We start from the raw sequence: 13,193 nt of genomic DNA, 5'->3' as shown, positions 1-13,193 counted from the left end.
GTGTGATATTTCTAAATGGTAGGTGGAAAAGGGTGAAAATGATTTCTTTCCGATAATGAGCTTGTGCCCGAATTGGCTAATGGGTATTTTTAAAGCCATGCTAACTTAAAGGGATCCAAATATCTTACCAGTATCTTGTAACACATGGGTTCAGGGAGACTATGTGGGATATCTAGAAGAGTTCTATACATAAATTGGATTTAATTGCTCCAAGAGTCACTGGAGCTTTCTTTAATCAGACTGGAAATAAGGATAAGCTGCAGTCTCACAGATATGTGGTACTTAAGGGAGCAAACTAATGCCGTGCCTCTGCGTAGCTGTGAGTGGGCAGAGGGAAAGGCAGGCTACAACTGGGGGATTTGCCAACTCACAGTCTTTTCTCCTCCTTACTTCTGCAGCTCCTTAGTGTTCCCTTCTGGTCATCCTTGCCTGTGCGGTAAAGCTCTCTGGCTGACATGGATGACAGCAGTATTAACAAAGAACTAAAGCAGAAGTTAAACTTTTCCTACTGCGAAGAAGAGAGTGAGAGTGAAGGGCAGAAGGAGGCATGGGAGAGCAGGGACGCCCAGAGCCAAATTCCAGACAGGGCTGAAGGTCAGGAGTCAGAGGCAAAGTTCACACCTCCCGGGCCTCCCCTTAGTAGTGTCCATGAAGTCGGCACATTTCAGGAAAAAAACAAGAAGAGTCCAGAACAGGTTTTGAGGACTCCAGTGTCAGGTTTTCGCAACTATCCAGAGACACTAGCCCAGCCAGACAGCAGGAGCAAGCTGCTGGATTTCGAGAGTCCCTTCACTCCCAAGGTAAGTAATTTGTGGGGCAAGGGGACCCAGGTCACCAAGATCTGTGTTCCTTCAGCTCAGCGGATGGAGAGCAGGATGCGGTCGTGTATGTGTATCTGACCGATCTGCCTCACGGGCTGTGGATCTCCTCAATTACATATTTATTAGTGAAAATGAAGAAGAGTTTACAGTTACCAGAAAACAGAACTAAATGCCTTGCTAGCTGTCTTCTCAAAGCCATTGATGTCAGCAACTATTCGGTGTAGGCCCCAAATAAATCTTGGTGGGGAAAAGAAATTTCTAAAGAATACTGAAACTAGAAAGAATATTGAAATCTAGAGCCTTATTCATTCTGCATGTGGAAAAATCCAGGTTTCAAGGAATAAACTGGCTTTCAGCTCAGCTGATGGAAGAGGCAAGGCTAGAACGCTGATCTTCTGGTCTTCGTCTACCCTGTTCTTTCCATTATATCAACTGGCTCTATGTTTATGTAATTAGTTACTAATATTTCCTCCTATAAAAATGTTCACATTCAGTGCTTGAACATATTCACATATCTCTGCTGTTACTCTCCCCTGAAGGAAGTCCTCCCCATTCCTCAGTCTAGTGAGGGGCAGGCTCTTCTATTATATGTGAGCAAAGAGTTGACTTGTTGAGACTTCTTTATAAGCTGGGGATGACAAATAGGCAAAGGTCCCAAGTAGTTCACGTAGTCCTTTATTCTTGCTGTATTATTCTCCTATTATATCTACACATGATTAAAGCCAGGGAAGGGCAGGGTTACTTCTGAGAGCCTAGTGCCATGGGATGTGAGCCTCAGGATTGGTATGAGCTCCGCTTTCTGCTGGCTCAGCTTGAGGGACTTAAGGCCGTCATAATGACATCTGTGCTTCTGACATCAGACACAGTCACTGTCAGCAGGCTTCTTTGGTTCCTGCCGAGTGTGCACACCACGTCCACCAGGAAGTACTAAGCTTCTTGTCTGTATCGTAGACAAACTACGTTACTATGCTTATGTGTCCACCTGTGGGTTTTCCAATGGTCCCAACACCAACCAATCGATCATCCCTTTATTTTTTGAGCACCCAGTGTGGGCAAGGAGCACAAGACAGTCTCTAACCTCAAAGTGCTTACAATCAGCAGAGGGACAGAGAGGCGATGCACCTCCAGACACTGTGATAGGTGCTTTGAGAGTGGTTTTGATGTATGTGAATTAGTGGGAGAGTGGGCTGAAGGACTGTGGCTCTGAGCAAGAGTAGGCTGGCAAGGAAGCATGAGGTGGTACGTCAATTTCATTCATTTAAAACGGAGCACCTTGATAGAGGGGCCTTCCACTGGCAAATCATTCAGTGTGTCACAAGTGCTCATAAGATGAATTAAGATAAACAACAGAGACTATAGAGTTCAGATCAGGTGTGCCGGGGGAGTGGTACTGCACAGTGAGAAAGAATTAGGAATTAAGTCTCAAGATCAGGGATGCCTTTCCAAAGAAAGTCCAGTCTGAGAGCGCTCTTCAAGGATGAGCTAGAGTGAGCCAGGTAAAGAAGGGAATGAGAACTTGAGGCCAAGGGAAAAGCAGCTACCAGGCTAGGAGGGGAAAGATCGTGTCACGCCTACACATTGCATGTTGCTGGTGACAGGGACCTGTAAGCGAGAGGATGCAGGCAGCGAGGTCAGAGTAGGTAGGCAGGAGCTAGATCAAGATTTTATTCTGAAAGCTTTGAGACCTTCATTAAATGGTTTTGATCAGAGGGCTTTTGGAAAAATTGGCCTTCATGTGCAGGCTGCACGGAGCGGGAGACACCCCGGAGTATTTACAGCGGATCTGTTGACAAAGGAGGCCCTACGTCAGTGGTGCGCAGTGATAAACTGAGAGATGTTTGGGATTTGCTAAGTGACTTTGATGCAGGATCCTTGAGCCCAATGGTCAAGAAAGAATTCTGGAGACGTTTTACAGTGCAAAAAGGTATTTTTATTCTAGCACGGGACAGGACCCGTGGGCAGAAAGAGCTGCATTGTGATTGTGAGGAGTGACTGATTATATAAGGTTTTCTAGCCTGTGGAGGTGATGGTGACTTTAGGGCTGCAGGAAATTGAGTCTATATGTTCCTGGAGGTCTATTATTAAGATTGTGCTTTTCTTGTAAATCATTAAGATGGTTATGAAGTATAGTGGAGTTTCGTGTCCTACATGACTGTGATCTTTATCAATTGACCATTTGTTTTTCCCCTGCCTTTGTTCTTAGGCAGTTACTAGTGCCTGAAGAATGTTTTCTATATATATCCCACCCTAAGGGGAGGGGGCTTTGGCGGGGTGTCAGCTCATGTTTTGTGTTCATCTTGCTTTTTGTTCTCTTATCAACTTGATGGAGAGGTTGAGGGAAAAGGAGGGATCTAGGGTCCTGCGAGGCTTCTGCCTTGACTGAGTAGATGGTAACTTGAATCAAGATAGGTGATGCTAGAGGCATTGACAGGTTTGGAGAAAGCAGAGGTGTTCTGTAAATCATTGGATAAATGGGTCTGGAATGCAGGAAAACAAACTAAATTGGAGATCTATATTTGGATATCATTAGCATTTTGGAAGTTTTGAAGCCTTGGGTGCAGATGAGCTCAAGTAGCCCGAGTGCCAAAGTGAGAAGAGAAGTGGTCCAAATTAGGAATCCTGGAAGTGCCAAGATTGGAGGGGCAGGAAAAGAACAGAGCTTGGGAGGGAAACTGGAAATGCAACTGAAAAAGTGCACGCTTTATGAGGAATATAGTTTGGATTAGAAGAGAGAGAGCAAGCAATGATCAGTGGTGATATTATGCTAAAGACAAGGATGGAGAGGAATGGAGGATTGACAGCTCAGCCTTGCCCAAGGGAAAGGACTAGAAATCCTGTGAAGTGACTTCAGGTCACCATAAAGACTTCCTAGCACGACAAGCTAGAATAGAAGAGCTTCCCAAGGAGGTAGTGGGTCCCTGGGCACTAGTTGACGTTCACTTGGTAGGAACGTTGTAGAAAGGATTCAAGCATCGTGGGACGAATTGTACCAATTGGGCTTTTAAAGTCTTTGCAAGTCCTGAGACAGTGATGTTGTGTCTTGAAGGTGGGAGGTTGCCTTCTCCTCTTGCCATCTTCATTAACAAAGGAGCTATTCCTGAATTTTCCTTTCCCTTGATCATCTGTAACAGAGCTGTTGCTTATGGAATTAGCTACACTCCCTGAAACATATATATACTCTCAACCTGGAATCTTTCCAGAAATTTTTAAACTGCTTTACTTTTAAGCAGAACTTCATTTTCATAAGCCTTGTCCCAAACTAAGTTCTTTTGGATTTCCAAAAGAATTACTCACAATTCTACGGTTCTGGCAATATAATGCATTTTAAATATAATTAATATATTTCCCTGTATCATAAGTGGAGCTCACGAAATCTGTTGGCCTTCGTATTTCCAGAGTAGGAATTCTGATCTTGTCTGCCCTGATGTGAATACTTTCCCTTCTTTTTACCTGAATAATTTTTAGGCCCTTTTTGTTGTCCTTGAAATGTGGCGACCAGAGTGTGTATCATTGCAGGTGTGGATGTCCCACAGTTTCATACGTGATAGACACATTTTACCTCCCATATAATCATCCTCAGCACAAAAAACTGCTTCTCGGGGAATGATTTATTGTAATTCTAAGTTCACTTCCTGCATAGACAACTGAGAAATATTATATGGTATAGTTGTACCTTGAGCAAATACTCAGCCGTGTAATACACTTACAGGAAAATTGTGAGTTTATCATTGTTGGCTTTGTCTGACAATAGCTCCAGGATTGTTCATCCTGTCAGCTCGAAGACATGTAAAACCCTTGTAAAAACTTGGCTCCAGCAACGACCTTTTTCTTCACTTAAAAAAAGATTAGATTACTGGGTGTACGCTATAGTTTCCTTCATTTCGGCTTTTATCATTTAGGATTTATAATTTCAATATTCATTCTTTGTATCTTCACATTCTTGAATTACATTTTTATATAGTGAATCATGTTATAGTCTAGCTTCTGCTTCTACGTTGAAAAGCCATGGACAGATACTCTCAAATAGAGGCATTCTTTTAGAAAGAGCCTCACAGTACAATGATTATTCTATGAGGTTATATCATGGCCTCTGTGTCTACTGCTGGACACTTGGAGACCCATAACACAGCTCTCTGGCCCCCAACTTAGGTCATAATGGCATTCTGCTGTCTCATCAGAATTCTTTGTGTTGTACCTATCCCCTCTGTCCTTTGGTTTAGTTCTGGTTAGGTCGTAGGTGTATGTTCTCTTCCTGTACCCCACTTAGAGTGGTAAGTCCTGACATTTTCCTACTTATTGGTATGCTGGTTATGGCCACTACAAAGCCCTGAATCTTAAGGGCTCAGAGGATTATTTTTCAAATTCTTTCCCCCCCTTTATGGAACTCTTCTCATTTGGTGCTATATTTTAAGTGGAACTGGAAACTTCTCTTAATGTTTAGATAACTAGTCTTTTCTGTACAAAGTGATTATTTCTGAAAGATAGATGAACTGTCGGCTAATGGATCATGCATCCCTTAAGAGTTGGAATTCACCTCTGTATGCCGTAGCATCCAGTCCAGCCTCTGCTACTTAGTAGGAACCAAACCAACATCTGGATGAATAATTGAGGGGGAGTTAAAGTTTACACTGAGAACATAAGGACCAGGTCTTCTAGGGCTTTTTTTTTTTTTTTTTTTTTTTTTTTTGTCTAATCTGGAGTATAGTTTTTAAAAAGCTAGAAGTAGTAGTAAGAGTTGGTGTTTTTCATAGCTGGCCATCAGAATTACCCAGGGGGAGGCGGTACAGCTTAACAAAAGTACAGATTCCTCTGTTGATCCTCTAATCAGAATATCCAGAGGAAGACTAGGAATCTGTATTTTTCGTAAGAGGGCCAGTTATAATGCAACTCGTTTGCACTGAACCAGATAACCTCTAATTCCTTTTCAGCAATAACATTCTTGGTTCAAATATTAACTAGCTGATATGGAACTTTTTCTTTTTTCGTACTAACCCCATTCTGTTTTCTGTTTTTGTCATCCTTATTCAGGGTCTGCTAAGCCAGTCGGTGATTTCTTCAACAGAGAAGATCCCTTCCAGAGGCTCTAAACATTTGAGGTTCACGCCTGTTCCCTTCGTGGATGAGATGACCTCATCGGCTCTGGTCAATATTAATCCCTTTACCCCAGAGTCCTATAGAAAACAATTCCTCAAATCCAATGGCAAGAGGAAAACCCGAGGAGATCTGTAAGTGTTCTGTTGCCTCTAACTTTTGAGAACTGATGTTAGTATGGTCAAGTAGAAGGGAGAGTGTGAAAGAAAGATTAGGAACAAGAACTCTATTTGAATGCAACTGATACCTGTTCACACATCCACTCCTTTCTAAATGTTAATGTTGGTCTGCTTTGTCATGGAAGTTCTAGTGCCTCCCCATTCTGAAATGTACTGTATGGTGTCTTCTCTCTAAAAGAATAGGGCAGAGTAAGCAATAGACACCTGACTTCCATTAGCAAGTTGAATGAGCTATGGAATTGCATTCAAGTCGTCTCCTCTGGATAACAAAAGGCTAGCCACTGGGGCAGGTGTAGCTCACACTTCAAGGAGTATACTGCTGTTTCCAGTCTAGCTTGTGTGACCAAGAGCTATAGAGCAAGAATTTGAACCTCTCTGCAGGTGATGGCAGATTGGCTAAAGAGAAAAAGATAGTGTTGCTTTTGGAGGTGCTAAGAATAGAAAGCCAAACTGCACAACTTCACAAGGCCTCAATGGTAGAAACTGTCCAAATGAGCACTGTGCATATTACTTAGGGACATTTATTTCCTACGTCTCTTCAGTGCTTCTTTTTTTTACACAAAGGAAGTGCCTTTAAAATGGGCCAGTAATTTGTGCTCCTATGTACTCAGCAAAATAAATGCACAGCTAGCAATCTGAAGTATGCAGAGCATTTAATGTGTTAGGTTGAGTTGTTTGGTTTGGAATCAATGACTCTGTATTTATCAGCTTTGTGCCTGGAATAGGTTTTCTCAATACTATCTCCTGGATCTTAAGTAAACAAAACTTCAGTACAAGTATACGGGTCTACTTTTATTACCAAGAATTCTATTGGCTTTAGCTCTTGAGGATTCTTTGCAAACCATCAGAATTGATTCACCTCTCACTGAAGCTAGCCAGAGAGACCGTTAATTTGAATTTCCTGCAATGGAAGTGATGACACTTTAGTAACAGCTCTTGGTGCTTCCGAGTGAGCATTTTTCTCCCTTACTGTGCTGTTATTTTTTTGGTGTTGTTATTTTATAAAGTATTAGAATGTCATATTAAACTTCAGTCACAAATGTCCAGCATCAGTTTGTCACCATGACTGTAAAGTCGTCTTCTATTTGCACTTTCTATCCTGTGCTTCTCCAGAAGAAAAATCTATAGGTAGCTGCTCTAGAGATTGAAATCTGGCTTAGAAATCCAGAATGCAACTACTCATGCCAAAGAGCATGTTTGTCAGAGCTTATTGGGAAGTAACTGAAAATACCTTAGCCAGTGTTATAGCTTATTCTGCTGTATTGATGGTCTGCTTGTGAACCTAGGGCAAAATGGGGGAGGCGGGTATTGGAGGGGAAGGTTGCAGCGAGGCTGGGAAGAGTGCTCAGTTTCCTGTGTTCTGTGCGCTCTCACCTCCACAGTTCGGCGTTGCTCTGTTTGCCTAGAACCCCACTCCTGCCCCTTAGCCGATTCCTACTCGTTCTTTAAACTTAGCTTGTCTATCCTCTTTTGGGAAAAACTTTTACTCTTGAAATCATGATTTGGGTGCTGCCTATGGTGTCCCTTGATATCTTGTTCTTATTCTTGTTTCTTACATTGAAATTTTCTATTTATCCTTGTCCCCAAATATAAACAGAAGGGGGGGGGAAGGAATTGTCTTATTTACTCTTACAATCCCAGAACTTAATAGAGTATCAAGCTCAATGGTGCCAATCATACATTGATATCACGTCGTCTTCTTCTTTTTTCCCCCTAAGTGAGGAAGCCGGTCCAGGGGAAGGCAGTGTGGAACAAGGGCTGCCTGCCAAGGTGAGCACAGTTCTTTGTTCCAGCTGTCACAACTTAGTCACTTCATCCTATTGCCAATCTCTCTCTCTCCTTCTCCTCCTCTCTCTCCTTACCACCCCCCAACCTCACTTTGTAGATTTACAAATGTGCTTTGTAGCTGAATTGGTCTGGACTCTCAACAGGGTCTATATTCTTAGCTAATTATTACTTTATCAGACAGTGCCTGATCAGTATATGGCTGAATCATTACCTTGCAGTGTTTTTAAATTAATGGTTACTGCATCTGTCTTGGATTTATGGAAAAATTCTATATTCATGGGGTAGAGAAGTGAAAGGAAAATTCAAGATATTTAAGGTTCCTAAATGGAAAAGCTGAAGAGAGAAAAATGGCATAAAGCCAAAGTTTAAATGTAAAATTTTAGCTCTTAAATGTGTCAGTTATCCATTGATTTTTAAGTAATGTTCACAATCTTTGATGTAGCCTCCTTCATTTGATAACCTAGCCTAAGAAAATAATACTGTAAATATTATCACCAAATGTTTATTGCAGCCGTAACTGTAATGGCAAAAAAAAAAAAAAAGTACGAAATGTCCAATAATAAAAGAACAGCCAAATAAATTATAATTTACAGTGGGATATTAATTGCCATTAAGTTGATAATACCATGAAAACATGCTATGCTCAGTATTCAGTTTACAAAAGTGGAGGGGGAGGGCTTGAGGTTGGGGAGTGATGTAGATGGTAAGCTGGCTAATTTGGTGTCCGAGATGAGGATGGGAAGGTAGTGGCTGAGCAACTGGTAGAAAGCCTTGAGGTCTCTGACCAGAAGTTTGGATTCCTTGTGGGAGACAATTAGGTGTGTCTGATTCTATGGTATCATTTTGTAAAAATAATTTTCACTATCAGGAGAGATGGAGACAGGGCTCGTAGCTATGGCAGCTCCAGACGCGAGGGAAACAGAACTTGAGATTGGCGAAGGGCAGTGAAAATTCTAGATCTTGCGAACGAAGACTGGTATTAGATGTTGAAATGAGGAGCTAGTAAGAGTCAACGTTGTTTAAACTCGAAGTTAGATGAAAAATTCTTGCTAACAGGGACACTGGGAAAGGATAACTTCATGGAGATAAATTGGTTTGGATTGAGATTCATATAAATTTGTGGAGATTTTTATCATCTTAGCTACCATTTACTGAGAATTTACTCTGTGCTTGGCACTGAGCTAAGTTACACACACACACACACACACACACACACACACACACGTTTTCTCATGTAATATTTAAAAGAACCCCGAGGAGTAGTTGCCAGGATGCTCACTTTACTTTAGATGAGAAAACTAATAAAGGAGTTCAGGGATTTTTGCCTAGGGTTACCAGCTAGCTGAAAAATGAGAACTGTTGCTCACCAGCCAGTAGGTGGAAGGGTTTCTATACCTGAGCGCACGAGCTGAAATAATCAATTTGACAATTTTATTCTCCAGACTAAGATTTTTGAGGAAGCAAATTGAACACAAATAAGTTTATTCAATTTGAGATGGAAACATTAGCAGCCAGAGTGTGAGGCAGGTAGACAAGAGTCAAAGGGAGGTGTCTTTTTTTTCTTAATATTCTACCTGGATGCCAGTCATTCCTTCAGCTGAGGACAGTAGCTGTTGCTGTGAGCAGGTGCATCCCCTCTAAAAACAGATTGAGAAGAACATCCTAGACAGAAGAAAGAATATAGAAAAAGACTATACGAAAAAATGCCAGTACAGAGTCGTACAGATGGCTATGAAGAGTACAAAGAAGGTAGTCAGCAACTGGGGAGGTTCTTGCTACCGTGAATACTGACACAGAATCCAATAGATTTGCCTCAAAAGTCTTTTGGAAAACTTTGAGAAATTTTGGAATATGCCTTAAATTTATTGCTCACAATATGTTAGAAAGAATTATTTTAATATTTTAATAAAATATTTCAGAGATGTGTTCTACAAGAAACCAACATGGCTTCCCGCTATGAAAAAGAATTCTTGGAGGTAGAAAAAATTGGAGTTGGGGAGTTTGGCACAGTCTACAAGTGTATTAAGAGGCTGGATGGATGTGTTTATGCAATAAAACGTTCCACAAAACCTTTTGCAGGGTTATCAAATGAGTAAGTACCTTTGAAATGTACTAGAAGTACAAACTTGGATTTGGAAAGTTGTTTCTGGTCAAAACATTTTAAGTAATAGTACAGATGTCATTAAAAACATTCCCATTGCTATCCCCTGCATTGTATGTGGTCTCACATTCATAACCTTTCTGAATTGTCCAAATCAGAGATAAGTTATTTCCTAAAACATACCCTGATCATTTGGAAGCAATCATGTTGTGTTTTTTTTTTTTTTTTTTTTTCATGGTTCTTGAGGCTTTTCCTATTGGTCTTACTGCTTTTGTTTTAATCAATAAATTTATGGAATGATCTTCTGCCTGTTAGTTCATTAGAAATATTACCAAGTAGGAAGTTACTATTAACTCGCTGGTTATCTCCACTTTGTATTAATAATGAATTCAATAATGAGTTCACTGTTTTGAAGACTATAAGCGAGGAAAAAGCAACAAAAATTTAACTTTCATTCCCAGAATTAGTTGTTCAGAAGTTCTTCCTTTTACAAAGAAAATGGCTATTTTTAGATTCAGCCAATGCTTTTTGTGAACTGTGGGGATGTAATACTCTGCTGAATCTGAAATTATTGATCTTAGAATTCTTCATTTTTATACTGAAATTCATCGAGTACTACATTTTACTTTCTTGTGTGTTGGATTTCTTGTTCCCTAATGAATATCACTCCCCAAGACTGTCCCTGTGACTATATAATATTGGCTGAGCATAATATTGACTCAAGTGACTGTCTAGCCTTCACAGAGAAGATAGAGGATCCATCACAATATCCAACCATCAAGTCCATGGTGGTCTTCTTACTAAGCCCATCAAAATTGTTGTTTTTTAAATTGTGATACGGTGAAATTAAAACTCAAAGCATGTCTGCCATTGAGATAGTAACAACCTAACACTCCTTTTTACATATACCATGTTCCATTAAAAAAAAACAACAACTATGGGTTTTGGTACCAGGATGACCAAGGTTCTGGTCTTAGGTCTACTATCACCCGCTTGACATTGGGTCAGTCACAGCTTTTCTAAAGCCTTCATCCTTGCCACTCTATCTTTCTGAGTCATTATGAAAATTAAGTGTAATAAAATAGTAAGCAAGCAGTGAGTACTCAGTAAATGTTCTGCCGCTGTTAATAATGGTTCATATCTTGTCTTTTAAAAAACATTTGTATGTATATTATCTTGACTATTTTTCTTGCTGCTTTTCTGTGTTTTAGGAATTTGGCTTTGCATGAGGTTTATGCTCACGCAGTGCTTGGGCATCACCCCCATGTGGTACGTTACTACTCTGCGTGGGCAGAAGATGACCACATGATCATTCAGAATGAATACTGCAATGGTAAGTATGCGGACTAGTATCTATGGTGAGGGATGAACGTTTAAGTCTCCAGGGGGGAATAAAACCCGAAACTTTGCCTCCCCCTTGTAGTTTATGCCAGGCATAGCAGAGTCATACCTAAAAAGTCTGTACTACAGTTTTGCTTGGAAGCAGAGACCCGGGGACACACAGTTGTGTTGAAGAGGAATTTCCATTTTATGCTATATCGTATTTCTTTCAGAGTTGATGTGTGGCTGACACACAGAAGCTATCAATCCCTTCACACTTTACTCAATACTTAGAAAACTTTTGCCCTAGTGGCTTGAATGGTAAAGCCTCCTCTTATATTTGCTAGGTATGCTAAAAGATGCAACCCATAGCCCCTACCATGTTCAGAGAGGGAATGGTAAACTTATACAGCCAACTTTTGATTAATTTTCAAGTGGATTCCTGAATTGGGGGATAGCTCACGCATCTTGATGCTTCTTGCCTTTGAGATTTAGTGTTCTCACCAGAGTATGGGCATGGGGTGGGTGCTGGGAATGAAACACGATGGTTTCAGGTATATTCTTATAGGTCCTTCAGGACTACACATACACAAGAAACTGGCAGAACTTTTTTCTGGGCTACTTGAATCAAAAAAAAAAGTAATCTTTTGGTTTAAGATATTTTAATCTGTGATTAAGGGGTTGACATAACAGTACAGTTACACGTGGTTATTCTCCAAAATATTTTTCATCGAAATGTTCACTGGTAAAATAGAGAAGTGTTACCAAATTATATAGAAGTTTGCTGGCATTTTAGGGGTAGCAATCCATATTCTGGTCATGGTAATATCGGATAATGGCATCCCTCCCAAACCTGCTCCCCCCCCTCCAAAACAACATGTACACCCACCCTCAAGTTTCTTTAATAGTACAGTCTTTGAGTAATTTTAGCAACCACTGGGTAGCCCTGAGTATGTATGTGCAGCCTGACTTTTGAGGAGAGTGATCAGTGGTAAAACTTCACCATTATATATACAAGTAGGGTAAGTAGATAACATTATGAAATGCTAGAAGCATAGAAAATATTACACACATGCTGCAAAATAACGATTTGGTGTTTCATGAGGGCCTGCTTTCCTTGTAGTCTTAACTGTGAACTTTGTTGGTTTTTTATTCTCTAGCAAGTTTACCTAAATTCCTTTTTCTAATAGTCTCTATAGGATAAACAATGGACCCTTTCCTTGTGATTGAGAGGTTGAGACTTTTTAAAAAGATTTTATTTATTTATTTATGTACTTGGGGGGGGCATAAGCGGGGGAGGGGGCAGAGGGAGAGGGAGAAGCAGACTCCCCACTGAGCAGGGAGCCCCACATGGGGCTTGATCCCTCAGCCGAAGGTAGACACTTAACTGACTGAGCCACCCAGGTGCCCCATGAGAGGTTGAGACTTTTCTTAATCTTCTTTTCCTAATTTCTTCTTATTATAACCTGAAATTTCCTATTCTTCTTCCCCCTCACTCCCAAGATTGGTTTTATTTTCATGACTTTCAGCTACTAACAAAGAACAAAAATTAACCAAGAAAGCCAAACAAAGCAAAACTAATTTAACCTGATTTGGGGCATTGTAAAGATTTCAAATTTTCAAAAAGAATAAGGTGGAATGATTGTTCCTATTACAATCATCTTCTAATTCTCTTCCACATTTGAATACCTTCTACAGGCGTGACATTATATTAAGTTCTAGGGTGAAATATACCATAGAGTGAGCTAAGGTAAGTCCTTCAAGGAGCTTTACTCCTTTTGCTCTGTTGGAATGAATATACAAGAGACAATTTGCTGCAAAGCCAGGTGGTATAACTATGGATAAAAAAGCATTCCAAGAAGTGGTGCCTGGGTGGCTCAGTCAGTTGGGCAT

The 13,193-nt window shown here is 40.5% G+C and overlaps 1 protein-coding gene across 1 annotated transcript in view; it reads left to right on the top strand.

The window, feature by feature from the left end:
- The first annotated feature begins 455 nt into the window (after positions 1-455).
- The window catches only part of WEE2 (WEE2 oocyte meiosis inhibiting kinase), a 27,765-nt gene continuing 15,027 nt past the window's right edge, over positions 456-13,193 (top strand). Inside the window, exons 1-5 of the mRNA XM_008697332.2 lie at positions 456-800; positions 5,850-6,046; positions 7,810-7,861; positions 9,799-9,971; positions 11,192-11,313. Of these exons, the coding sequence (XP_008695554.2) occupies positions 456-800; positions 5,850-6,046; positions 7,810-7,861; positions 9,799-9,971; positions 11,192-11,313 (889 nt within the window). The remainder of the gene's footprint in view (positions 801-5,849; positions 6,047-7,809; positions 7,862-9,798; positions 9,972-11,191; positions 11,314-13,193) is intronic.

Source organism: Ursus maritimus, unplaced genomic scaffold (assembly GCF_017311325.1).
Source record: "Ursus maritimus isolate PB19 unplaced genomic scaffold, ASM1731132v1 scaffold_3, whole genome shotgun sequence".
In the NCBI taxonomy this organism is placed as follows: Eukaryota; Metazoa; Chordata; class Mammalia; order Carnivora; family Ursidae; genus Ursus; species Ursus maritimus.
This window is presented reverse-complemented; position numbering and strand designations above follow the sequence as displayed.